General features: G+C 51.6%; 9 protein-coding genes across 9 annotated transcripts; 4 read left to right on the top strand and 5 right to left on the bottom strand.

Annotated features, from left to right (window-relative positions):
* Nucleotides 1-891: 891 nt before the first annotated feature.
* Nucleotides 892-2,452, top strand: M431DRAFT_489387 (hypothetical protein; the record flags this gene model as incomplete). The annotated part of the gene is made up of 2 exons (XM_024916669.1): nt 892-1,334; nt 1,423-2,452. 2 exons carry the CDS (start codon nt 892-894, stop codon nt 2,450-2,452), a joined length of 1,473 nt encoding a protein of 490 aa, XP_024780298.1.
* Nucleotides 2,453-3,671: 1,219 nt separating this feature from the next.
* On the bottom strand, nt 3,672-6,415 carry M431DRAFT_489386 (hypothetical protein; the record flags this gene model as incomplete). Its single annotated transcript, XM_024916668.1, has 2 exons — nt 3,672-4,557; nt 4,614-6,415. 2 exons carry the CDS (start codon nt 6,413-6,415, stop codon nt 3,672-3,674), a joined length of 2,688 nt encoding a protein of 895 aa, XP_024780297.1.
* A 1,266-nt stretch (nt 6,416-7,681) lies between these two features.
* On the bottom strand, nt 7,682-8,795 carry M431DRAFT_71958 (hypothetical protein; the record flags this gene model as incomplete). The annotated part of the gene is made up of 3 exons (XM_024921969.1): nt 7,682-7,780; nt 8,085-8,403; nt 8,731-8,795. The coding sequence occupies 3 exons, from the start codon at nt 8,793-8,795 to the stop codon at nt 7,682-7,684; spliced, it is 483 nt and encodes a 160-aa protein (XP_024780296.1).
* M431DRAFT_191338 (hypothetical protein) lies at nt 8,611-9,497 on the bottom strand. Its single transcript, XM_024913206.1, has one exon. The coding sequence runs from the start codon at nt 9,236-9,238 to the stop codon at nt 8,792-8,794; it is 447 nt and encodes a 148-aa protein (XP_024780295.1). The 5' UTR covers nt 9,239-9,497; the 3' UTR covers nt 8,611-8,791.
* A 1,306-nt stretch (nt 9,498-10,803) lies between these two features.
* M431DRAFT_477077 (hypothetical protein) lies at nt 10,804-12,690 on the top strand (the record flags this gene model as incomplete). Its single annotated transcript, XM_024915537.1, has 1 exon — nt 10,804-12,690. The coding sequence occupies one exon, from the start codon at nt 10,804-10,806 to the stop codon at nt 12,688-12,690; it is 1,887 nt and encodes a 628-aa protein (XP_024780294.1).
* A 1,001-nt stretch (nt 12,691-13,691) lies between these two features.
* M431DRAFT_502748 (hypothetical protein) lies at nt 13,692-14,807 on the top strand. The gene is made up of 2 exons (XM_024918205.1): nt 13,692-14,108; nt 14,350-14,807. Exons 1-2 carry the CDS (start codon nt 13,795-13,797, stop codon nt 14,690-14,692), a joined length of 657 nt encoding a protein of 218 aa, XP_024780293.1. The 5' UTR covers nt 13,692-13,794; the 3' UTR covers nt 14,693-14,807.
* A 273-nt stretch (nt 14,808-15,080) lies between these two features.
* M431DRAFT_515054 (multicopper oxidase) lies at nt 15,081-16,917 on the bottom strand. Its single transcript, XM_024920263.1, has 2 exons — nt 16,832-16,917; nt 15,081-16,758 (listed from the first exon to the last, which is right to left on the bottom strand). The coding sequence occupies exons 1-2, from the start codon at nt 16,853-16,855 to the stop codon at nt 15,181-15,183; spliced, it is 1,602 nt and encodes a 533-aa protein (XP_024780292.1). The 5' UTR covers nt 16,856-16,917; the 3' UTR covers nt 15,081-15,180.
* A 3,909-nt stretch (nt 16,918-20,826) lies between these two features.
* Nucleotides 20,827-21,333, bottom strand: M431DRAFT_502745 (hypothetical protein). The gene has a single exon (XM_024918204.1). The coding sequence runs from the start codon at nt 21,062-21,064 to the stop codon at nt 20,855-20,857; it is 210 nt and encodes a 69-aa protein (XP_024780291.1). The 5' UTR covers nt 21,065-21,333; the 3' UTR covers nt 20,827-20,854.
* A 1,331-nt stretch (nt 21,334-22,664) lies between these two features.
* M431DRAFT_72878 (hypothetical protein) lies at nt 22,665-24,020 on the top strand (the record flags this gene model as incomplete). The annotated part of the gene is made up of 2 exons (XM_024922078.1): nt 22,665-23,054; nt 23,145-24,020. The coding sequence occupies 2 exons, from the start codon at nt 22,665-22,667 to the stop codon at nt 24,018-24,020; spliced, it is 1,266 nt and encodes a 421-aa protein (XP_024780290.1).
* Between the last annotated feature and the right edge of the window lie 345 nt (nt 24,021-24,365).

Here is a 24,365-nt window from a genome sequence, read left to right as displayed (position 1 = left end):
GGTTGAAGCAGAGTTCGGCGACTGGACTCATGTCTTGCTTTTATTTTTGCTTCTGCAGGGCGATCGTGGAGTGGCGTTGCGCTGGTGACGGCATTGGCTGGCTGCAAAGTTGCAATAAGCTCACTCAGCCTTGCGTCAATACAATCTCTCTAGTAATGCGACAATGTCAGATGCAGAATCAGAGATGGAAGCATAGCGCTGCTTTTTGAGCGACAAGTGCTCGGGTTGCTCAAGCTTGAGCTTGGAGACAATCGCAAGAGGCACTCGTGGGCTGTTTCAGTTACCCGCAAGCTCCCGGTCGCATGATTCTGCAGCTGTCGACTCTTTTGACACCCCCCCAACGCGTCGGCTGGCGACCAGAACCCTGACATTGCGCTTCTGAATGGATGCTAATCGCCTCCTTTTACCATCTAGTGACGAATTGCTATCGAATTGGAATCGTCTCCGCTGCAGAAGCCCCGCCTCCCCGCCTCTCTGCCTACGTAGCTGATGCATTAGACCTGCATCGGCATCTTGTATATTTGGGTATGCGATTTTCTCTTTTGTAACGGCCACGCTTTAGCGCCTCGTGTTTGCTTTGACTTGCGCCTCTGCGACTTTCTTAGTGCGTCCCTGGCGCAGCAGAAACCAAGGCCGCAAACAAATTGTCCAAGTCACTTGCGGATTTTCTTTTTTTTCTGACCCTGGAGTTGAGCAGGAATCTCCTAAATCTTACCTCATCCAATCCGGCGTTTCAGAAGTTGATCACATCCGACCAAACTTCCGCTTCCGTCGTCATCATCGTTGCGACACAATACCCGATCTCTGTTAATTGCAATAACGGATCGGCTAAGCAACGGCTCTCCCATCTTTTTTACGAGCCCTATCCAGCAATCTATCGCTGGCTAAACAATGAGTTCGCCTCGTCGTTCTTCTAGTTTCGGAATGCTTCTCAAGCGGACAAAAAGTGGTGATTTGGGCAAGGGCAATAGAAAGGCCCAAGCCGAGCCCGATCGCCAGCATCAGCCCACTCCTCGAGCTGCTCCCAAGCTTCCAGAATTCTTCAGCGGCGCCGAACAGCTTTCGAAATCTTTCGCACCCGAATTGCAGTCGAGTTCCGTCATGCCAAGCAGCCGTTCTGGCCGCGAATCGTCCAGTCGCTCCTCTGCAGAGCCTGCTCGTGCCGTTCCTGCTAACATCCCAATCCCTCCCATTCCCAGCAATGCCTTTGATCCCTATGCTAGATCAGAGAGCATGACGAACCGTGGTCGCTACAGCTATGCCAGCAGCAGTGCTATGAGCACGATTAACAATCCAAGGAGAATCCGCAGACGAAAGGATCCGACACCATTCAAGTAAGCCGCAACCCAGCTGCTACACTCTTCCTGTCTCCCTTTCACTTGATTGAACCTCAAACTACAAGTAGACTAACTATCCCGTTAGCATTCTCATTCTCGGAAGCCAAAACGCCGGCAAAACCTCCTTTCTCGAATTCCTCAAGACTGCCTTGGCACTCCCACCGAAGAAGCAGGCCAAGAGGCAGGACGAAGACGTTTTCCAAATACCTACTCCACCCGTTGGCAACTTCATCCCACACTACCTGGAGACTGAAATTGATGGCGAGCGAATTGGGCTGACCCTTTGGGATTCTGAGGGCTTAGAGAAGAATGTCGTTGACCTTCAGTTGAGAGAGATGTCGTCTTTCTTGGAGAGCAAATTCGAAGAGACCTTTGCCGAGGAAATGAAGGTTGTTCGCTCCCCGGGCGCCAAGGATACCCATATCCACGCGGCTTTCTACGTCATGGATCCTTCTCGCCTTGATCGTAACATTACGACGGCGAAAATTGCTGCTTCGCGCAATGGCATTCCTAATGGGAGCTATGGCCATGCCCGAACGCTCGGTGCTCTCGACGAAGATATCGACCTCCAAGTCCTCCGGACTCTTCAGCACAAGACAACCGTCATTCCCGTCATTTCCAAAGCAGACACCATCACCACAAAGCACATGAGTGTCCTCAGAAAGGCAGTCTGGGACAGCATCAAGACGGCAAACTTGGATCCTCTGGAGTCCCTGGGCCTAGATGAAGATAGTAGCAGTGTTATCGAAGAGGAAGCTGAAGAATCTGAGGAAGATGAAGCAGCCGAAAAGCCGACCGCGTCACCGGGCCATTCCAAGAGGCTCTCTACAAACTCCATCCGCAGACACAAATCTGAGGATGCCAAAGAGGAAGAAGCGCCATTTCTTCCCCTTTCCATCATTAGCCCCGATCTTTACGAGCCCAGCGTCATCGGCCGGCAGTTCCCTTGGGGATTTGCCGACCCCTACAACGAGGAGCACTGCGACTTTGTGCGTTTGAAGGAGGCCGTCTTTACCGAATGGCGTGCTGAGCTGCGCGAGGCCAGCAGGGAGCAGTGGTACGAGGGCTGGCGAACAAACAGACTCAAGCACCGTGATCTTCCCCACGCGCGATAGAGCATTGCATACAGCCTTACTCTGACAAGGCCAGACCACAGCGTCTCTGTCATGACCCGTTGAGCAATTTGCAGACAATATGTGTGGACCCTGCTTTTGTTTCAACCTTTTCGCATACCTTATCCTCCGAGGCCCCATTTACCTTAATTTCCGCTTCCGATTAGCTCATGGCATACCCTGGCCTCGCCTCCGCCTTGGGGATCCTTTTTTCAGCGAGACAGGCCTTTTTGTTTGTACTTGGGAGCGCCAATGTCAGACTCTTTCTTTGCATTGTCGAAAAAAAAAAAGCCAACATCATTTGAGAAGCCTTGATTCAGAGATGTTATAATTGTGGCTCTGAGTATGAGTGATTAGGGAGAAGCTACATATCCCTGCACTTTTCCGGAGTTGTTGACTGTCTCTACTGCATCTTTCCCGCCCGCTCTCTTGTTCAGGGCGATTCTGCTACTCTTGACAGAGAAAACAGGTTGCTGGCGCGATGGAACTTTTTCTTTTTGTCTCTTTTTTTTTTCTTATTTCTTGATACGCAAATGACTTTTGATTCCCCCATCATTCCTTTTGATGTCCTTCCTCCCTCCCCATACGACGCCTCCCAAGATTGCGCCTTGGGAGACCGAATTTGGAGCTGCGGAGACGGCGACGACGAATGGTAATTTCTTCTCTTTTATCCCGCAGCCTGGTGCGAAGCAGTATGATCGATACCCGATGATGGGAAACTTATTCTTGGCGGCTTTTTACCTTTGTTTCCACCCCCCTTTTTTGTATCGTTAGCTTTAACAACAAAAAGAAAAAAGAGCAAATGCCCCTGGATAGGTATCTATGAGTATGCGCGGAAAATTGCTTGGACAGATGTAGAATAGGATGAAAGAGAGGTCTTTTCTTCTTTTGTAGAATCCTTTTTGAATTTGAACTTGACCACCTTTTTTCTTTTTCTTTTCTTTTACGCTGTCACTCCTAATTGCCAACCGAGAATAGTACTAATAAAAGATGCCATAACTATTAACAGGTATCGTAATATGAGATATGTAAACTAAACTAATAAGAAGCCGGCAAAAGTTTTGTTTCCCAAACCCATGGATCTTGATATTCCTTGATTTAGATGACACCGCCGTAAACAAAACCCCAAAAGCGAGCGCCCTGATAAAAAAAAAATAAAGTGGCCGTTGGCCATCAAAACACAAAAAAACCGTATGAACAACTAACCCACGCACCCATGCTCTTAATCCTCCAACCAGGACATACTACTATCGGCCTTTGTATTCGTAGGCCTGCCGTTCCTGTCTACATCACGCTCCCGCCTGGCATGATTCTTGCCCAACTTCTGCAGCCGGTCAATTTCCTTCTTGCTCAGCGTGACCTGGTCGAACCCCCGTGGCAGAATCGCGTCGGAGATGAGGAAATCGACCTTCATGTTGCGAGCTCTGTCACGGTAGGCCTGTTGGTTCCGCGGAAGCTCGAAAAGCTGGCTGTCTTCCCTTTCAATGATGGCCCAGCTGGCAGCACGGCGGGCAACGAGGTCGACCAACGTGGCAGAGTCGCGATCGCTCCAGCCCAATCGTTTTTTAAGAGACTTGGGCTGGCTCAATCGCGCATTCATGCGAGCCTGATCCTTGACCCGTTGGATAGCGGCAAAGTCTGGGGAGGCTGACGGAGGAACGGATGGAGGCGACCGCGCGGTGGAGGTACTAGCAGTAGGTCGACGATATTCCACTTGCTGTTCTTGGCTCTTGTGAACGGGGGCGGATGAGGGAGCTGTCTTGCTCCTTTTAACAGGCCTCTGCTCCTCTTGGGTAACGTTATATCTGCCATCGTCGCGTTCCGTCGGCAACTTTCGATGCTGATGTACAGCGCTGGATGAGAAAGTTGCCTTGCCCCCTCTATTAGGCCGAGAGTCCACTTCAAAGTCGTCCTCTTCCTCTTCTTCTTCTTCCTCCTCTTCGTATGTTTCTTCCTCCTCTTCTTGGCTGTCACCAGAGTCGTCGACCTCACTAAGATCTTCACTCTGCTGATATGATCGCTTGCGCGAGGGCCCCGAGGAAGGTAGTTGGGTAAGAGATACACCACCGAGTAGACCAAGTAGCTGTCTGCCCATAAATAAAGAGCTGCTAGAAACAAATGTTAGCGATCAAAGGGGAAGAAGGGTGGAGCATATTGGACTTACTCTCTATCTCGGCTTTTGAACCGTTGTGGCGGCGGCTCTGGCTGGGAGATGTTCAGATCTTGGGAAGATCCGCCAAGAGAATCGTGATCGGGATAACTGTTCTCGTCGCTGAGGGGTGGAAGATCTAGGTATGTTTCTTCGCGGGCCCCTCTCTTGTCCGCCTTTCGAGTCCTGTCTTGTCGAGTTTGCCGCCCCTTCTCCTTGCGAGCTCTTTCTTGTTCTTGGGCGCGTTTCTCTCTCTCGCGGGCTTGTTTTGCTGCTTCTCGAGCACGTTTCTCTCGCTCCTGAGCTTGTCGGGCTTCTTCTCGAGCCTTTTGCTCCCTCTCTCTAGCTTGCTGTGCTTTTTCTCGAGATCTGAGTTCTTCTTCCTTGGCTCGTTGCTGCTGCTCTCGAGCTCTATGTTCTTCCTCAAGAGCTTGCTGCGCTTCCTCTCGAGCTTTTCGCTGCTCTCGGAATAGCCGCTGCTCTTCGGCGCGCCATTGCTCACGTAGCCTCTCTTTCTCCATGGCGACTTTCTCTTGCTCTGCCCTGTTCAACAAATGTGAAACTGTTGAATATCTGTCCATGAGCCATTCTTTGAGGTCTTTAAGCGTCTCTTTGAGGGAGTACTGAGCTCGGATGCTGGGCAGATCCACGGGAGTCCTAATCCCTCTCTTGCCGCCATCAGACATTATCTTCCACATGTTGGAGACTCTTTGCGAACAAACATCTACCAGCGATTGCTGATCGAGGTCCGCTAGAGGCTTATAAGGGCCTTTGCTGAAAAGACTGCCATAGTCGCCCGGGGCGTCTGGGGCGTTCATATTACAAAACGCGTGGCCCAGCATGCCGCGCAGGTCTGTAGCCTGAGGTGACCTTGCTATGCTCTCGATGGCTCTCTGGGTGCGGATTTCTAGAGACATTGACCTGTACTGCGTTTCTTCAGCGGCGAAATGCAGAGGAAAGAGGGTGTCTACGGCCTCGAGAAAAGGCACAGGATTGTCTCCTTCAGACTCGATGCTTTCTATTTGCATGAGAGCGGTGGCAATGTTTGCCAGCTTGATAGAGAGCGGAATGGCTGCATTCTCCGTATCCGGGATGTCCTCTCCCGCCTTGCCTACCCAATCCCAGTCGAGAAAAGGGGATGCCTGGTGAGAAGCCTGGAAAATGCTGCGAGACGCCTTGAATGACTGCAGTTTCATGAGGAGCACCTTTTCGTAAGACGGCCGTGACTTGTTCTGCAACTGGCCGATGAGGTTTTTGGCATCCCGAGCTAAAGAAGGCACAGCCTCGAGCTTCATCTCATGCTCAGCCTCTTCAACATCATGCTGGACCACTTCTTCTTCCAGCAGCTGAGCTGTGGATTTGGGTTCTGGGGCAATGCTTTCTTCGTCCTCGTCGTACTCGTCGTCAGTGTTGTCCCTCCTAGGGTTTGTCGCTATACTGCTGACGCTGAGATGACGAGGAGCGCCACGACGCGGCTTTGGATCAAACACAATGGAACCTTTGCGTGGCACAGATGTTAGACCTTTTGGAGGTTCTATGCTTGGTAGCACAGGGGACGAATGTGATGGGGTTGCTGGCGGAGGTGGCCGAGATGGGAGAGAAGAAGAGGGAGCAGCAGGAGGAGGAGGAAGGATGAGAGAAGTCGTCGGTCTTGTAGGCGAAGAGCTCGGAGGAGGGCTAGGGGAGGAACTAGATTCCCTGGCGACGGCCTCGTTTCCACGCCGCTTAGTCGCTCGAGGTGGGTTTCTCCTGATGGGCTGTGGAGGAGACGAGGATGGCGGAGGCTCGACGGCCTTTTTGGACCGCCGGGTCTGCATCTTGGACTAGCTGCAATGAGATCTGACACGATGTAAAGCGGGACAAGGTGCCGGACAGCGGAGCAGGAGTAGGAGAAGCGGAAACAGAAGCAGAAAGCAGAGGCCGTGAATCAGAACAAGAGACGAGGAGAGAGAGAGAGGAGAGACATCAACAACAATAATAATGGAAGATAAGAAATACAATGGACACGGCTCCTGCGACAGAATCGACTTATGATCTCGACTGTCAAAGAGAATTAGAATTAGCGGCTCGCTTTTGCTGCCTTTGTTTGTTCTTCAGCAGCGTCTGTTTGCTTGCGCAACGCGATGGACGTCCAAACCTTACTTAGAAACCTAACCCTACTCCTCTAAAAAGTCGGGAATCGTCCCCTGCGCGCCACGATGCGCTAGGCCGGATGCGGCGACGTGCTGTTTCTTTGCTGGGGGCAGCTCCACAGTGGAGGGGACAATGAAAAGTGACGGACTTTGTTGTTCAACGGACCTGGACGTGCCTGGACTGGAGCACAGATAATCAGCTGGCCTATCAAGAGCATCAAAGTCGGCTTGTTGACCTGATTTTTCTCTTTTCTTTACGAATTGAGGCGTCAAGAATCATTCAGCATGGGACAGTACGCAATCATGGCGCAAAGCTGTTGGGCCTGTGCGACTTGTGTAAGACTGTAGAACTGTGAGCCGGGCAGGTACTGTGTACGCGGGACATGGGCTGGATGAAGCTGAGAGAGATATTGCCAGATTCACAGAGCTGAGAAGCAAGCGAGGTACCGGGTACGAGCAGGAGGCACTTGAAAGTTACTCAAAACCGCGCAAGGTAGATGGCTGAAGCTTCTCAGCTGATGGAGATACTCAAGCAAAACATGTTTTCTAAACTATGGAATCTATTCAAGTGTGGAGTACTGTACAGTAATGTGCTGCGTTGCCTTTGTACGGTCTATCGAAAGAAAGAAAAAACCTGCCATGAAAAAAAAAGCACAGGAAATATCTGCATGACAAAGAGTCTAGACCAGAGCTGGCGGCGTCTGTTCTGTGCAGTCAGACTGACCAAGACAAAGCCCGGCGAGTTTCTTGGTCATTGTAGTTGGGCGAGCCGTGAGCCCCACTAGACCGAGAAGCAGAGTATCGTGCTCGTAATACCGCAAGTATGCACTTGGTGGCGTACAGGGACGGGGCCAGAGGTCATGGCATGGTCATTAGTGACGAGCAGAGATCATCTGGTTTGGTTGAGCCGGCTCTCATCATCAAACTCGTACGTACTATAGCTCCTTGGCCTTAGTTGCTCTTCTTCTGGGCCGGGATGGCGGCCGACACATGTTTGTCTGGGCCAAACATGCCCGAGAGATACGCAATACGCGTAAAAGCAAGAAACAGCTGTAGAATCAAAAACGCACGATTAGCTGCAATGCCAACAAATGCAGTAAATGCAGCAGCACTGCTACTCAAGCGGCAGTTGAAATCTGCCCGGTCTCAATCTGCCCGGTCTCAATCTGCCCGGTCTCAATCTGCCCGGTCTCGTCTCATATGCCTGAGCATGGTGGATAAGATGTGGGCAAGCAGTGGAGGCGGCGGCTGATGGAGACCAAAGAAAAGAAAGGCAAACCGGAGGGTAGAGGGCAGATGACAAAGGGAGAGGGAGAGAGAATCATCAAAGTCAAGTGAGGGGAAATGTGCGTACCGTGGCCCCGAGATTTCCCCAAGCCATGGCGTTCCACCCAGAGACGTCTATGAACCTGTCCCAAGACATGCCGTAAATTGTGAAGCCAACGTGGCCGGCATCAGCAATCAAGAGGGCGATGAGATAGTTGCGGACGACTCTGGCCTCGGATGTTGTCCAGAACAGGGCCAAGCCCACCATGCACATTCCAAGATACATGTTGCCCAGCTGATGGGCCATGACGATGCTATTCTCCGAGGCAACCAGAGGCTTGTCCTGAGGGATCTGCTGTGCCACGAACCATGCCGGGTCGTATACAGCGCCGGCGAAGCCTGCCACGCTGTGATTTACTCAGGCCCAGGTTAGCCGTACTCGTGCTGTACAGTTACGAAGTGATACAGAGTCTCTCTCGCTTGCCATCCTCGCGGCAGTCGGTGGTTTCTTGCGATTTCGGTGGGTTTTTTGGGCAGAGGAGGAGTGATTGGGCTTTGCTGCCACCCTCCCAAAATCTCGTCAACCCCATATTTTATGCATACATAGTAGAAGCTTAGGAGGAGAGGAGAGGGAGAGATGGGGAAAGCAGAGAAACCGAGTGGTGGGCTGTCTCAAGTTGCCGCGATTGGGCAAGCGATACATAGTCATACAGCAGCAAGTGGGCTGGGCTTACAGCGACAAGGGCTCGAGGACCGTAAAGACGAGGCGGGGGAACGGCGGCAGAGAGGCGGCCATCATGTGCTTGTGCGATGTGCGTCTGGAAAATGAGGGGGGAAAGATGAAGAAGAAGCAGAAGACGGAGATGGAGACGGAGATGGAGACGGAGATGGAGATGCAGATGGGATGACGAGTGGTGTGAGCCGGACGATGAGAGGCGGGAGGGAAGTGGGAAGCCAAGTGACCGAGTGAGTGAGAAATTGGAGGCGTGGAGACGTTGAATCTTGCAGCAAACCACCGCGATAATTTGTGACGATGTTTGGCTGATTTACGACGAGGATTGCATGTTTCCGTCCAACCCAAACAGCAGCCCCTCGCCGACTGTGAGTGAGGGCCGATGCTGCAAGTTCCTCTTTGGGCTCGAGATGCAGATGCAACTCGTGATATAATTTGAAAGCCTGGGGAAACCAACCAGGGAGGAGCAGCTCCAGGGTACCGAGCATGTAACACTCACCCAATCTCATAGAGCGAAGGCGCCTCGGGCAGTAAAATTCAGCTGAGACTTTGGGTCAATTCCAGCTGTTGTCATGGCGCTGACGACCACTGTGCGGCTGCACCGCCGGTACTGGCACCTGTACCAGTACCTGAGCGCCCCTTCTTCGCTCGGGTGTCTGTGCTAGCATTCTGAATACACTGCCGGTACTGGGTACGGCGGGGGATGTTAGTGCCGAGCATCAGTCAGCTGCAGCCGCAAACGTACGACCAGAGGAACAAGTGAGAGGGCAGTTCGGCATAACTCGGGGGTTCATTTGGACAATGCCTGGGTGAACCAACAGCGACAGCATTGAGACCAAAACTTGCTTTGCAGCTGCATGCGACCATTTTCTATTTTGGTTGGTTTTGTATCCTTTTCCTTTTATTACAATGATCGAATCACTGCTTAACGTTGCATTGATACCTTGGTACTACGGAGTACCATTGGCAAAGTTCTCGGGTCGACGGAGCAGCAATGCGTGGACGTGGACATTAGCGATTATTACCAATGCCGAGACTTAAAGGTACACAGTACTCCAACTCCCTACCCTTGACGTCACATTTAGCCTGTACCGAGTACGCGACGTTTTTTGCTTTTTTGCCTTTTTGCTTCCCCCTTCTCCCTCTTTTTTTCCCTCTTCCAAATCATCACCCTGTTTGCCGGCTGACGCTTGAGGTTAGCAGAGGCACTAACTCGCCTGTACATGGACTGTACTGTGCTCTGGCCCCGGAGGACGCGCCGCCGTGCTTGCATCTAAAGCCGAGCACTTGCTTTGCTGGTTGCTTTTTTCCTCGCATTCTTTTCGTTTCTCTGCCCGTCTTTTCCTTTTGCTTTTCTCACCCGTTGCTAAGTAATTACTAGTAATTATTTACTCCCCGTATTATAGCGCTTGTCTCGGCTTCGTCTCCCCGAGCACTAAACCGCATTTCGCGAGTTCAATTCCATGCCTCGCCCAAGCAGCCAAACGTGAGCGCTTCACGTGCTGACACCACTCCAGCTTTGCTCTTCAGCTCTCCCTCTCTCCCTTCTGCCTGTCCTGCTATATCCTGTTCCTAACCAATCCCCTTTTATGATCCCTCCCGCCCTCCCTCTCCCTCCAAATTGGTCTCCAGCCGCAGCAGCACCAGTAGCATTGCATTAGCAGGGCTGCAGCTAGACAAGCAAAAACGCGGAATTCCAGCTCCTCGCTCGCCAACTAAGACAAGGAGGGACATGTCGAGGCCTCACTGTGCGGAAGTGCGGGAGAGCATAGCATAGGCACATCCGGTCATTTTCTCTTTCTCTCTCTACCCTCTTCTCTCGCTCTTACACACTCTTACACACTCTTTCAACCAACTCCCACTCTTTTCTTCGTCCTCTCCCTCTCCTTCGTTTCCCATCATCCTCTCTTCCACCCATCACGTCTCTCTCTCCCCTTGGTCGCTCTTTGATCCGTCTTAATCCAAATCTCGAATACCCTCGCTCACGTGTGCCTCTCCGTCGACCCGGCAACTTGCTATTACTACTCTATTATATCGTTCATTGCTCGAGATCCACCACTCCGGATAACTCGCCATGGCTACCATCGAGCCGCGTCTGATCCACCTCTTGAACGACGATCCGACATCCCCGGAGCTCCCCAACACAGACTTGCTCCCACTGCCATCGCTGCCCACGTTACAGCTGCCGCCCTTGTCCGGGGCTCGCGATGGGCCTCTGCCGCCGCTGCAGCTCGAGGGCCTTCGGGCAGATAGATTCTTTGGCAGTGCTGGCCGGAATGCCGTTGTTCCCGGTCCTAGCAGCGGAGCTCCGTTGGCATCACCATTCATCGGAGATCAGTCGAATGCCTATTCAGATTACAGGAGAGACAACGACTTCTCCAAAGAAGGCAAATATGCCGGGAGCTCGGCTCTGTATCCGCTGAGGCTTCTGTTGAGCGAGGTCAACATGCCGCTGATACCCACGCCGCCAGCTCCTTCATTCACCAGCATTCTCAACGAGGGTCCGGATTTTCAAGATGATGCTCCCTCATCTACGTCTAATCCCACGTCTAATCCCACGTCTACATCCACATCCGCAAACACAACTACAACCACAGACACAACCACTTCTATGTCTGCATCCGCGTCTACATCCACCCCTTTAGACTCTTCCTCCTCATCTGCATCATCATCATCTTCTTCTTCTTCAAATACCACAGCCGCAACCGCCGATGATCCCCCTTCTTCTGCCAACAAGAAGCGACCAGCGATCCATATCAAGGATGATTTTGTGCAGCTACCACAGCCCGCGAAGAAGCCAAAGGCGCACCAGGCTCCCTTCATGCCACCCATCATCAACGGCCTTCTTGAGCCGCCGCCCCATGTGGCTCTCTTCCCGCCCATTGAATCCAGCGCCTTTGACGACACCGATGCCGGTCAGAGCAAGCTCCTCCATGAGCTCAGCTACAGCCCTCCGGGCCCCCGCCTGTCTCCGGAGCCTGACCAACCTGTGGCCAAACCAAGGGCAACAAGGAAGCGTTCAAGCAAGCCCAGGCGGAAATGGACAGAAGAGGAGACGAACCACCTGCTCAAAGGGGTCGATCGCCATGGTGTGGGTAAATGGACCAACATCTTGGATGACCCTGATTATACATTCAACTCACGCTCTGCTGGCGATCTCAAGGACCGCTTCCGTACTTGCTGTCCCGAAGAGATGCGTGTAAAAGAGGTTGATGAAGTCAAGGCTCGTGCACGACGACGGCAGCTCAGGAGTAAGCCAAGGCCCAAGTCGCTTTCGCCAAAGAAGAGTCCGGGGAAGACAGTTCAAGAGACCCAAGAGACTCTGCTAGCCGAAGGCGGGCCTCTGTCGGGCAAGGACCCGGCCGCCTCTATTCCGTTCGAATTTGATGACATGCCCATCAAGAGGAGTCGTGCTCATCGGATGAAAGTGTCGGATCTCGCGGGGCTCGGCATCACGGGACCATTCAGAAGGGCCCGGAGGCGGGAGAGAACTGCCTTTTCCAATCGAGACGACCAAGAGATTCTGCAAGGCCTTGAAAAGTATGGCGCGTCTTGGTCCAAGATCCAGCGTGATGAGCGTTTTCACCTTGGCACCCGGCAGCCTACGGACCTTCGAGACCGGGTACGGAACAAATTCCCCTACATCTTCCAGCGCATTGAAAAGGGTGTTTTCCAGCCCAAAGATGTCAGTGTTACAAACATCCTCGAGCCAATGGTCAGCACCACCATGGTCGGCTCATTCAAGTCTGCGCCTGCTCCGCCACTTTCATTAAAGGGCAACCCTGCAAAAGCCTCGCAAGAAGAGTTACCCAAGTGGCCGTTCCTGACGGCTGGCTCGACGGAGCAGCCTCAACAACCGGCTCGTGACACTGACGAGTCTGCGTCCACAGCAGCGGGTGGCGAGATGGATATTTCCAGGCTTTTACTAGACGATGCTCAGTTGGCACCTGCACTCTCCTAGAAGAAGAAGCAATAAAAAAGAAAACAAAAGGAAAGAAAAAGATAAAGACAAGAACCATCACAACTCAGATTACCACTACATCGGGCTACTGAAACCATGCACAAACTCTGGATCTCTCGCATGGTAAGGCTCTGGCTCAAGCGCACTCAGCGTCACCCGATTACATCTCTCTTCCCTACTCCTCCATTTACGTCTCATCTCTACGTACTCTTACTTCATGACAATGCCGCGATACGTTAATTGTGTTGCCTATGATACCACCATCTTTCCTTTGTCACAAGCCTTTTACGCTTGATACTTTACTTTGAGGGGCTGCTATGTAAGCTCATGCATGGAAGAGGAACTGGCAAGGATCATAATATACCCCCCACATTAATGTTGCACATGATGGGATGATAATAATAGCAAGCAAAAGTTGATTTAATTGAATTTTTTATTCCGTCATACTTGACAGCACCAAGCCATCATCGTTGTCCTTCCTACCTACTGCTCATCAAATCCATCTTGTGAAGTTTGTATTATGGAGTATGGGGAGCGACTGTTATCTTCTTATCGTAGAAAGGTGGGACTCTGGAAAAACAGCGGCACTGTGGAGAAATTCTATCACGTGATTTACTCCAGTCTCTCCATGCCTGTTTTGGCAATCACGGCAAGCCTTAGGGCAAGAAAGCCCCCACAATTGGCGCTCACGAAGCGAGAAGAGAAAAAAAAAGGTGTGCCGTCAATTTACTTTTCTGCTTCTTGATCCACGCCCAACTTCCGTCGTTTTCATCACCGTCGAGAAAACAGCCAGTCGTCACCATGGCCCGAGGAATGTGAGTATAATCAATGCTGAGAAGTGTTACTCTCTATTGTCCAGCAGAAGAGGAGAATGGGATTGGTGCTGTTTGCTTCAATTCCCCTCTTCGTCTCTTGATGCTGTTGACGATAGCTTCAATTGCAAAAAAAAAAAAAAAACAACGAAAACGCGACGACTGACTTTTTTCCTCCCACAGCAAGAAGCACCAGAAGCGCCTTAGCGCCCCCTCCCACTGGCTGCTGGACAAGCTGTCCGGTCTCTATGCCCCCAAGCCTTCTGCCGGTCCTCACAAGCTCCGTGACTGCATGCCCCTGATCGTCTTCATCCGCAACCGTCTCAAGTATGCCCTCAACTACCGCGAGACCAAGGCCATCATGATGCAGCGCCTGGTCAAGGTTGACGGCAAGGTCCGCACCGACATCACCTACCCCGCCGGCTACATGGACGTCATCACCATCGAGAAGACTGGCGAGAACTTCCGTCTTATCTACGACACCAAGGGCCGCTTCACCGTCCACCGAATCCAGGCCGAGGAGGCCGAGTACAAGCTGGGCAAGGTCAAGCGCGTTCAGCTCGGCCGTGGTGGAATCCCATTCTTGGTCACGCACGATGCGAGAACGTGAGTTCTGTTAGACATCATTCAGCCGTTGGATCAAGCTTTGGTCGATTCGGGAAAAAAGGAAGGAGAAATATTCAAAAAATTCACCTCTCCCTTGATTTGTTTTCTTCTTTTCTTCATTTTCCCTCTTTTCACAGAGGAAAAAAAGGAAGAAGAAACAGAGACGACGACGATGGAAGCTTTATTTGACGGCTGTATGTTCCCCGTTTGCCCCGTGCGAGTGCTAATTATTCTTTTACAGCATCCGTTACCCTGACCCCCTGATCAAGGTCAACGACACCGTCAAGATTGACCTTGCCACCGGCAAGATCACCGACTTCATCAAGTTCGACACTGGCGCCGTCGCCATGGTCACTGGTGGTCGTAACATGGGCCGTGTTGGTGTCATCACCCACCGTGAGCGTCACGACGGAGGCTTCAACATCGTCCACATCAAGGACGCCATTGACAACACCTTTGCCACCCGTGAGAGCAACGTTTTCGTCATTGGCCAGGAGAAGCCCTGGATCTCCCTGCCCAAGGGCAAGGGTGTCAAGCTCACCATCGCTGAGGAGCGTGACCGCCGACGTGCTCTGGCTCACTAAATGGAGAAAAATCGGTAGTACTTTTTTTCTTCTTTTAGTGGACGATATCAATCAATGGTTAAAAAAATGGCATATATGTGGACTGGAGTCTCGGATTTGATGTTTGCTTTATTAGGAGGGGGTTTCTCCTTACGTGATCCCCCTTTTCCCTCTCCTATGGAGATAGCCGGCCCTGAGGCTAACGACGGAAAAAGACTATTAACATATTGAGCCCAAGATGCTCTCTGTTCACAGTGTTACGTGTGCATTGCTCCTCTTCATTCTTGTTCAGTGTGAATGTCGTCTTGTGAAGCCACCCTTTTATTGGTGCGGTCATGTTAATGCAACTCTTGTTGTTCATTATGTGTCTTTACGGAACACGTCGATGCAACTATTGTTCACCATGTGTCTTTCCAGAGCTGCCAGTGTACCGCGTTCTCATCGGTTAACATGTGTATTAACTCTCATCTAGTATCATCCTTTTATACCAGTTCATTCACTGACAATGATCAGTCTTCATCATCAGTCTCGAAATAATGTACCGCCACAGCAGGGTGCGTGGCATTTCCATTCACACTCCCGCCATACTCCAAGTATCCCTCCACATATGGATGCTTGACTTTGAGAATATCTTCCGCATCGCCAAACACCCAGACCGTCTGCATGCCCATAATCATATGCTGCAGCGTATGGCAATGCATCATCCACACGCCTGGATTTTGCACACGCAGCCGCCACGCCCGCCATCCCCACGGCTGGTCCGGCTGCACATTCGTCGTGTACCGGAACAGCATCGTCGTGTCTCGCCTGACCGGGTGCGTGCCCTCAAGTCTTTGCTGGGCCACCTCGGGATCGTACACGCCGGGTCCTCCGCCAATGTCATAGAAGTGGTCACCGTGGGCGTGCCATGGATGCGTGTCGAGGCCGCCTCCAAACCTGCTGTCATCGGAGCGGGCACCGACTTGCTGGAAGATGATCTCGATGACTTCACCGAGCTTGGCGGGATACGTGTTTGTTTCTGGGTTGAGGCCATAGTTGGCCATCGAGGCATCGTAGTCGGGCAAGTACTTGGACGTGTTCTTGTATAGGGATACTAGGTAGGGCTCGGACGGGCTGATGGTGTAGGTCTCCCTGTCGACGTTGTCGTCGGCCCAGGACACGCCGTTATCGGTCCAGAAGACGTATTTGTCTATCTGCTGCTGAGAATAAACAAAGATGCGGCGACTCACCTCGTCAGACGAAGGAACGTCGTTTGGAACCAGCGGCTCCAGCTTGTAATCGAGGAAGCCCTCGATCGTCGGAGGCAGATCAATGGGCCTCTCGCTGGGCAGAGTCGTCGTCGGGGCCTGACGACCGTATAAGTGGCGATGCTGCAGCGCACTGCAGGTATTCGAATACCGCAGCACAGCGTAGCTAGCAATAATCCTCGGCCTATCGCGGGACTCCATCTGCAAGTAAAAGTCGAGCTTTTTGAACAACGCCAGTTCAGCGCACGTCTTGGTCTTGAACAGCGAGCTGAAGCGCTGGCCCGACCCGATCTGCAGCAGCGGCGTCGAGTACGGCTTGGTGTACTCGCCGTCAGCCTCGATGATTTCGATATTCGTATGGTTTTCAAAAGCCAGCGCCGCGTACGACAGGCCCGTCGCGCCGACGTAGCGGAAGCGATACGTCTTGCCCGGATCGACTTCGATGACGGACAGTCTCGCCGAGGCGGGATCGACGACGGGGTAGTTGGATATCGTGTTGCCGTTGATGAGGAAGCCGCCTGTTTCGCCGGACCAGACGAACGGCGCCGCGCGCAGGCCGTCGGAGATGTCCTTGTCCGACTTCTCGAACAGCTCCTGGATGTGGATGACGCGGTCGCCGTCGACGGGATACGGCGGCGGGCCCGAGTCGTCGACAATCAGCGGTCCGTTTGCGGTGCTCGTCTGAAAATCGATGTGCGAGTGGTAAAAGTACGTGCCGGCCGTTCCTAGAGGCGTCTTGAGCTCGTAGTCAAAGTAATGCATGGGCGGGATCGGCCACTGGCTGCCCATGGGGGCGCCGTCGGAGAAGGGCGCGGCTGCTTGGGCGAGGCCATGCCAGTGCTGTTGCGGTGTAAGTTATGTTATTACTTTGCTGAATGTTTATCTGTCTTGGTGCTTTTGGCTGTTCTCTCACCATGGTTAGGTTGGCGTCGCTCATGTCATTGTACACTCTGATCCAGACAACTTGGTCTTCGGGGATATGGAGCTCGGGACCTGGTAGCGTGTCATTGATGAGAGTTGTGTATCTTTTGATGCCTCCGATGCCAATTTCTCTTCTTGTGACTCTGAGTACTCGATCGGGGATGAAGGTTACATCGTGGATTCGAGGGCCGCTTGCACCTCTCGCATGGCCGAACAATGAGATGAAGAGAAGGACACCATTAGATAGCATCCGGCACATGTTGACCGGGAAAGTATCACGATATACGCAGTTTTATCTCTTTCTTCCTGATTTCGAACTTCTGTAACAGTTCGAAGACAAAGGGAAAAGGAACTTTATTCTTGTTGACGCTGCCTAACAATATCTCAAACGTTCAACGTTACAAATCCCGGGTATCTACATATATCTGCCTCGAGATGGCTCTACGACGTTCCCCCTATATCATTTGGGGTTTGGAATGGTCGTCTTTTAACAGGGGAATCTGACAATAGGGTAGGATCTATCGAGAAAGAGGAATAGATCCGCAACTATGGCTTGACTATAAATTAACCTTTTATTTGGCACCTGTCTAGTATTCTGACCGAACCAGGCACCGAAGAGTAAAGTCCAGTATGGTGGTGGGCTTGAAGTGTAAAATACACTATAAAACTCGAGTTTATTTCCTATAGAGTGATTCTTTGGAGTGGCCGCGTGTATGACAGCCCTAACAGCCCTGGCAGTCGGCCATTCCAGCTCCGTGTCGGATGTCAGTCAAGGGGTCAAATTAGCCATTATATCATCTTTACGACATGGAATGATGTTCTTGATTTTCTCTTTTATGGTATATTTGTATAAAGTATAAAGTAATATACATGACCCTTGGCTTAAGCCTAGGGTGGCTCGACTGGACAGGGGGGCATGGGAGGAACTCGTACGGTTAGAGCCAGAAAGATCGTAGCCAAGGGCCCTCAATGCAAAGAGACCAGATCAAGGCAGTCTAGAGAAAAAAATATGAAACGAGAGATCAGAGGAACAAGAAAACTGCCAGAGTCTGGGGGCATCGCTCCTACACACATGGAAGGCCTCGTAGCTCATCTCTCCCTTGTTAATAAGAGCTCGCCCAATCTTTCAGACAGCCAGTTCCACTTTCGCCTTGCCCCCCTCTTTCTTTCAGACAGACATGGATATGAACATCCAGGCACCAATCGTTCTGTGCTTGTGCAAAAAGATTTCCGCCTCACTCTTCCCAAGGTCTAGAGCCTTCCTGTATCAGAAATGCCGTCTTAGGCCGACGCTCTCGAAAGTGAGCGGTGCCGATCTTTCCCAGTATTGATGTCACTTTTCGCCTAATCTTGCCTCTTTTTTGTTGTAATCAGGCATCAAAAGTGATGCCCAACAAGGTTCATGGTGGCTTTTTTTCTTTTCTTTTTGTCGTGTGACAAGGCTATATGTAGGGCACTGAAGTAATCACCTGGAACCATGGTACATTATCCTCCGGGGAAAGCAGAGTGCTTCCGGGAGACTGCATGAATAGTGAATACGCTCTAATGCAGGCTGGCAAGCCACAACTACCTAGCAATATTTCGTTGAGCTCAAGTTATTACGAGAGGGGCGAGGAGATTGATCTGTCTCTTTCAGAGTGGTCAACAAGACGGGATAGAAGGGCGTGGTGATATCCGGCTCGAGACAGGCATGGCAGACCAGAGGAGCTAGATGATATTGTGGTACCGATAGAGAGTTATATGCAATATGAGAGATATAGCGGCGAATAATCTGTATATACATTTATGAGGAAAGATACCCATAGAGAGATGCCCGAAGAACGAGTCTGTTGGGTGGAGTGAATGCAGTGTATACTGCACTCATCCTCCCGCAAGGATGTGATGAGCAGAGACATTGGTTGACCGAACCACTTACTCGCCCGACACTTTGTCTTGTACATGTGCAAAGTTATAGCGGCCCATGACAACGCTGCTTTTCTTGGATGCCCATTGACCTTCAACCCATGCCCCAGCACAGAAAACGAATACGAACAGGCGAATAGGAGAATACGAGTACATGAGCCTCCATCCAATGTATCGGCACTTCTGGCTTCGATATCAGCATCTATCCAGGATGATATGCCGGGGCCATGGCGGCTGAATCTAGTCAGCCTCTGAAATCACGTCAGTTTTGGAAAAAAGACAGGGGCCAGGGTGTATTAGACGAGGCGTCTGTGAATGCTAAGGCGTCTCAAACTAGTCTATTTGATACGCACAGACGCAACAGGATCCAATACCATGCGGCTGTAAGTAATATACATAGTATTTGTACTTTCTGATTCAGTCCTCCGCAACTTTACGGGAGAGCCTGATTCAGGTCTGCCTGAGTGGGTGGCGGGCAGATCGTGACCAGGGTCGTCGGCTCCCCAACCTCGTGAGCGAGAGAGTGGTGTATGGCAGAATTTGGAGATAGGGAACATGGGCAAGTCTTGATCCGATGGTGTTTATCATCGGCGATTGAGCGCATGAACCGGGTTTTAGCAAAGGCGGCACGATGGCTCGGTAGCTTGTGGTGGGCTGAGACTCCATATGCGACCTCAGGGACATATCATAGACAAAGACAGGAAGTGACTTGTGACAGGAAGCAGCAAAAAAAAAGAAACGAAACGAAAAGCAAAGAGAGCCACCTGCGTCATATCGCATGCCAGACATTGGTTGCCTGAATTCTGACCAGGCCTGGCCCGAAATATAGCGCCCGAAATTCTTCGGGATTCTTGCCCTTCGCACGGCAGACCAGGATGAGAACGCCGACCAGGAAAAGAAAGATCGTGCACGGAGGCATTTCTGTCTCGGATGTCCATGTTTCCGGACAAGGGTTTTGGTCATCGGGCCGCGCTGTCACTTTTTAGACGTTCGAATTGCCATAGACGAGTGGATAGTTGAGGATGGAAGATGGAAGTCATTCACACCAAATCCAGGCGCTCGGTTGTTTTTGCCCGAAATTTCGGAGCGGAGGATCGACTGCGGGCTCGGGAAGGCTCGAGGCTAAAGGGCTTAGCGGGAGCTGGGGCCAGATACAGTGATGACCAGCGGGGTCGCGGCTCGTTCCAGCGCTACTCTGGCACTGAACATTTAGTGCTCCAGTGTATTAGAACGAGGACGACCATTGATGCATTATCTTGCGTCCTTAGAGGCACAAGGACAATTTGCTCTTGTACAACTCATACTGCAGTGCATAGCAGCGCAGAACAGTACCCGCTACTGCACACTTGCTCGTCTCATTTGCGGTACGCCTGTAGTCGAGCTCAGCTGCCAGCCCTGGCGGCACAAAGCGACCAGGGGAGGCTTACAAGCTTACAGGTGCGCATATTGCACAATCTGTGTGCGCGTTATTATGTGGGTGCCCTAACCAAGCCTGTGTCAGTTCAATCTTGCCTCCACACACCACCGCTTCTACCGTACACGCCCCCAGGCTAAACGCCGGGAGACAACAAATGAGAGAACAAGACCTGGACAAAAGAGGAAAAACCACAGGGAAAAAGAGACGAGTAAGAAAAGCCAAGATCAGGCTATGCACACCGCTGTTTTTCGCGATCAGAAGCCCAAATTTGATCGCGCTGGATCGGGTCAGCACAAATCGAATCGAGTTGAGTCGAATCGATACGCGCGCTCCCCCTCCTCTGGCTTGTAGGCGTGCGATTCACCCGACAAATGGGCGAAGCCACAATCGACCAACCGGATCATCGACCCTGAGACCAAAATATGGAGCAGCAAGAAGAAGCAAAACTACAAAGGCAGAGACAAGAAGGGCCAAAGGAGCACATGAGTACATGAAGCGTCAGTCAGAAGAAGCGCTGCTACGAGGTACTGCTAGGTACCTACCGCCACTCTACGCGAGCTGAAGACAAGGGTTTCGTTTGACATTTGCCCAAGACAAGGCGATCCTCCTCCAGGATTAGCTGGCACCGAGTACCCGTCCAGCAGCTTCTCCAATATCATGGCCACTTCCTTACGCACTGACACAAGATTGTTCATCTCAAATGGCAATTCTCGAATTCTCCTTGTTCGCGGTGGGCGTGATGCGGGTAGATTGCAAGACTAACAAGTCCAAATCTAGATGATCGATCTCAATCGCCTGGGGTCCAAACCTCCATACGATCATGGACCAGGGAACAAGAAGAGAAAAAGAAAAGACTGCCCACGCCACACAAAAGCCACACGCAGCATCCAGAGGCGGCAGAGACATCAGGCCACTTGGGCACTTACGAGTGCAATCCAGGCTAGCATGTCTCAGGACGGCACAGGAAAGATCGCTCAGATGCAAGGGACGCTCAAATCTAGCTAGCTACTCTCAAATTACCACTAGCAGGCCTGCATGGGATGAATCTAGCAGAGTCTTCTTGCTGGCTTTCATCAGACTGTAAGCCGCCTCTGACTACAGACGAAATCACCACGCCAAGCGTCGCGATGGCCATGATCATGTAGAATGACTTAGAATCGTGGCCTATTGCCTTCTCACCTGATGGTCGATTGCATAGTTGTCTTTGATCGCAAATCAGAAACTTTTTTCAAATTTGCTATAAAGAGGTCGCTACTTCGCATCTTCATCGATTCCAAACTTTCTCTCTCGAATCCAACTTTCTGTAGTTTTCCATAGCCTCCACTAAGAATTTCAAGCTCTGCCACCTTCAGCTAATCAGCTAGCTTCGCCAAGGTCCTTCCTCGATCTGGCATCATGTCATCGATAGTGAGTGATCCGTCCTCTGGATAACCTCTTCTCAGCGCACTCTAACATCTTTCATTCTCAAAAGGGAGAGCCTGTCATGGAACGTGGAATAGCCATCCCTCGTATCGTCAGAGACAATGGATTCTGCCTCACCTGTCGTCGCGCGGGGAAGCAATGTGACTCGACGCTACCCATATGCCGTACTTGTCAAGAGGACGGGCTCGAGTGTATTCAGCCAATCAGTGCATACCCTCGAGCACAGAGCATTCCTGCAAAACGTCAAAGGGATAGCTCTGAATCACCGGAAGAGAGGCCCCGGGCTAGGCTCCGACCTGCGTCTGTGTCTCCGGCTGCAGTAGAGCCCACTGCCGAGTCCGAGCCCGAGTCCGGGTCTGAGTCTGAGTCCGAGTCTGAGGTTGAGGCTGAGTCCGAGTCTGAGGCTGAGGCTGAGGCTGAGGCTGAGGCTGAGGTTGAGGTTGAGGCTGAAACTGACATCTTGAACCCGTCTACTCCTGAACCTCAGTCCGAGGCTGAGACTGAAATCTTGACCCCGTCTACACCTGAGCCCCAGTCCGAAGCCGAGACTGAAATCTTGACTCAGTCGGCACCTCAACCTCTATCTGAGTCTGTTCACCAGACTCAGCCTCAACCTCAACCCCAGCCACAACAGCAGGAGAATGAAGTTGATGAAAATTCTACATCTGGGCCTGAGTGGAGCGTGTTTATGAATGCTATAACACGAGAGATTGATCAGGCTCAGCAGAGCTTGCTACGACAGACGCAAGGCCATGTGCGATTCTCCATGGTTCTTGACCCACACAACGATGACCCAGACCATGATTATGCTGTCTATTACGATTACCTATACGACCTCGACTCTGACTCTGACTCTGACTCTGACTCTGACTCTGACTCTGACTCTGACTCTGACTCTGACTCCGACTCCGACTCTGAAGATGGAGATGATGCAGATGAGGACGGAAGTCAAAGCTCTGCCCCCTCTACCTCGGAAACGGCGGCTCCTACCCCTCCTACCGTTATTGTGTATCAGATCAGGGATACTTGGACAGGACCGGGAGCGCCTCCTCTCGTAGCTTATCTTCACGACTTCATTGACTATATGAGCCTTTGTCACTTGTCTCGTGCGCCATCTGACTCTCTACCACTTTCCTTGCTGCCGGCAAGTGAGCAAACTACAGCCGAGACTCTCAGATACTATGTTCTGCGCCCAATCAATCGCGGCACGAGGCCTTTGCCAGATATTAACCCTACCAACCCCAAGGTTGTTGACTTGGCATATTCCAACCCTCTCGCCCTGCAGCTCATCATCGCCGAGAGGGCCAATCACCGCGAGGTATCCTCTGCTAGGCTGCCGACGGGTCAGATAGCTGAAGAGTTCTATCGTGCTGCCATTGGCGCGTTTGCTCCCAAGATTCAAAGCTACCTCAATGGAAACGAAGAATCTATGTTGTCTCTGACAATGGGAAGTCTCATCCTGGCTCTCATGGAAGTTAGTATTTGTCCTGTCCCTTCACCACATCCCTAGAATTAGAATCTCATGGTGTTGATCAAAGCTAACACAACACCTACCATGAAATAGAAAGCTCGGTTGGACAGGCGTGGTCGAGCTCCCAATTATCCTGCAGCCGCCGGCCGCATTCTCATCATGCTTACCACTCTTCCCCACGAGGAAGTTTGCAACAATCTTCCAGATATCTTGGTTGAGTATTACATGCACACTGCCATGTTTGCTTGCCTCGCAGCCGATATTACCACGGCAGAGACGATCCCGTTCGTGAGCAGTGCATTTCAAGATGCCGTCGACAGACTGGCGGCCAGGAACTACAACGGTACGCTCTGCGGAACCTGGTTGCCGATCATGGTTTCCATACATAACATCTTTACGCTGGGCATGTCCATGCGACCTTATGTAAATGGCCCGTTGAATATCCCAAGACCAGGCCCGTCAGTAGGCTATCTGGCTGATCACTTTGTCACCTTTGGCCGGATTCAAGAGAAGCTCTTCAATTTCGCACCTGCCCTGGACGAATTCAGCCCCGATTTCGAGGCGGCCGTGGTGTGGAGAAATGCGGCCATGCTGTACCTCTGGAGCCTCTTGGAATGGCCACACGCTCCGAAACCCACCGGGCCTTATAGTGAAATGATTCACAACGCTTTTCACGACGCAATTCGGCGGCTGCGGCAGATAGACAGGGAGCACGAGGTGAACAAGACCATTTGCTGGCCCCTAATCGTCGTTGGGTGCTTCGCAATGGAAAAGAATCATCAGGAATACATTGGAAGCCGTCTCCTCGACATCTCGGCCCGCTTCAAGGTTGGCAACGCGCTCGAGACTTATTTCATACTGAAATATGTCTGGACGCAGCCCGCTGTGTGGCGTAGCCCCTGGCTATTGCGCATAGCGATTCGAGAAACGAAGAGCTGGGGAAATCTTGAGCCTAACACTTTCCTTTAACTGTTGAGAGATCTCCCTGCGCTTTTTTTTTTTTTCCCCTTTCTGTCTTTCCTCTCTCTCCTCTGTCTTCATTTCCTATCATACGCTCCTTTATCACTCTCCTTCCCCAGTCTACTTCTTCTTAGTCTAATTCTTAGCCTGCCTCCTCTCAGGCTCCTTGTTCTCAATCTGCTTTTTCTTACTCTCCTTATGCTCTGTCTCGTTTCACACTCTGCTTTTTCTCTGTTTCTCTTTTCTCAGTGTGCTTTTCTGGACCAAGCGCCCAGACCAGCCGTGACATTGTGACCAAAATGCCAGCAAAGACCCGCGACATCAAAACTACTGCTGCTGCTACTGCTCCGTACA

This window comes from Trichoderma harzianum (assembly GCF_003025095.1).
Source record: "Trichoderma harzianum CBS 226.95 unplaced genomic scaffold M431scaffold_1, whole genome shotgun sequence".
Taxonomy (NCBI): Eukaryota; Fungi; Ascomycota; class Sordariomycetes; order Hypocreales; family Hypocreaceae; genus Trichoderma; species Trichoderma harzianum.
The sequence above is the reverse complement of the archived record's forward strand: the minus strand, read 5'-3'. Positions and strand labels throughout refer to the sequence as shown.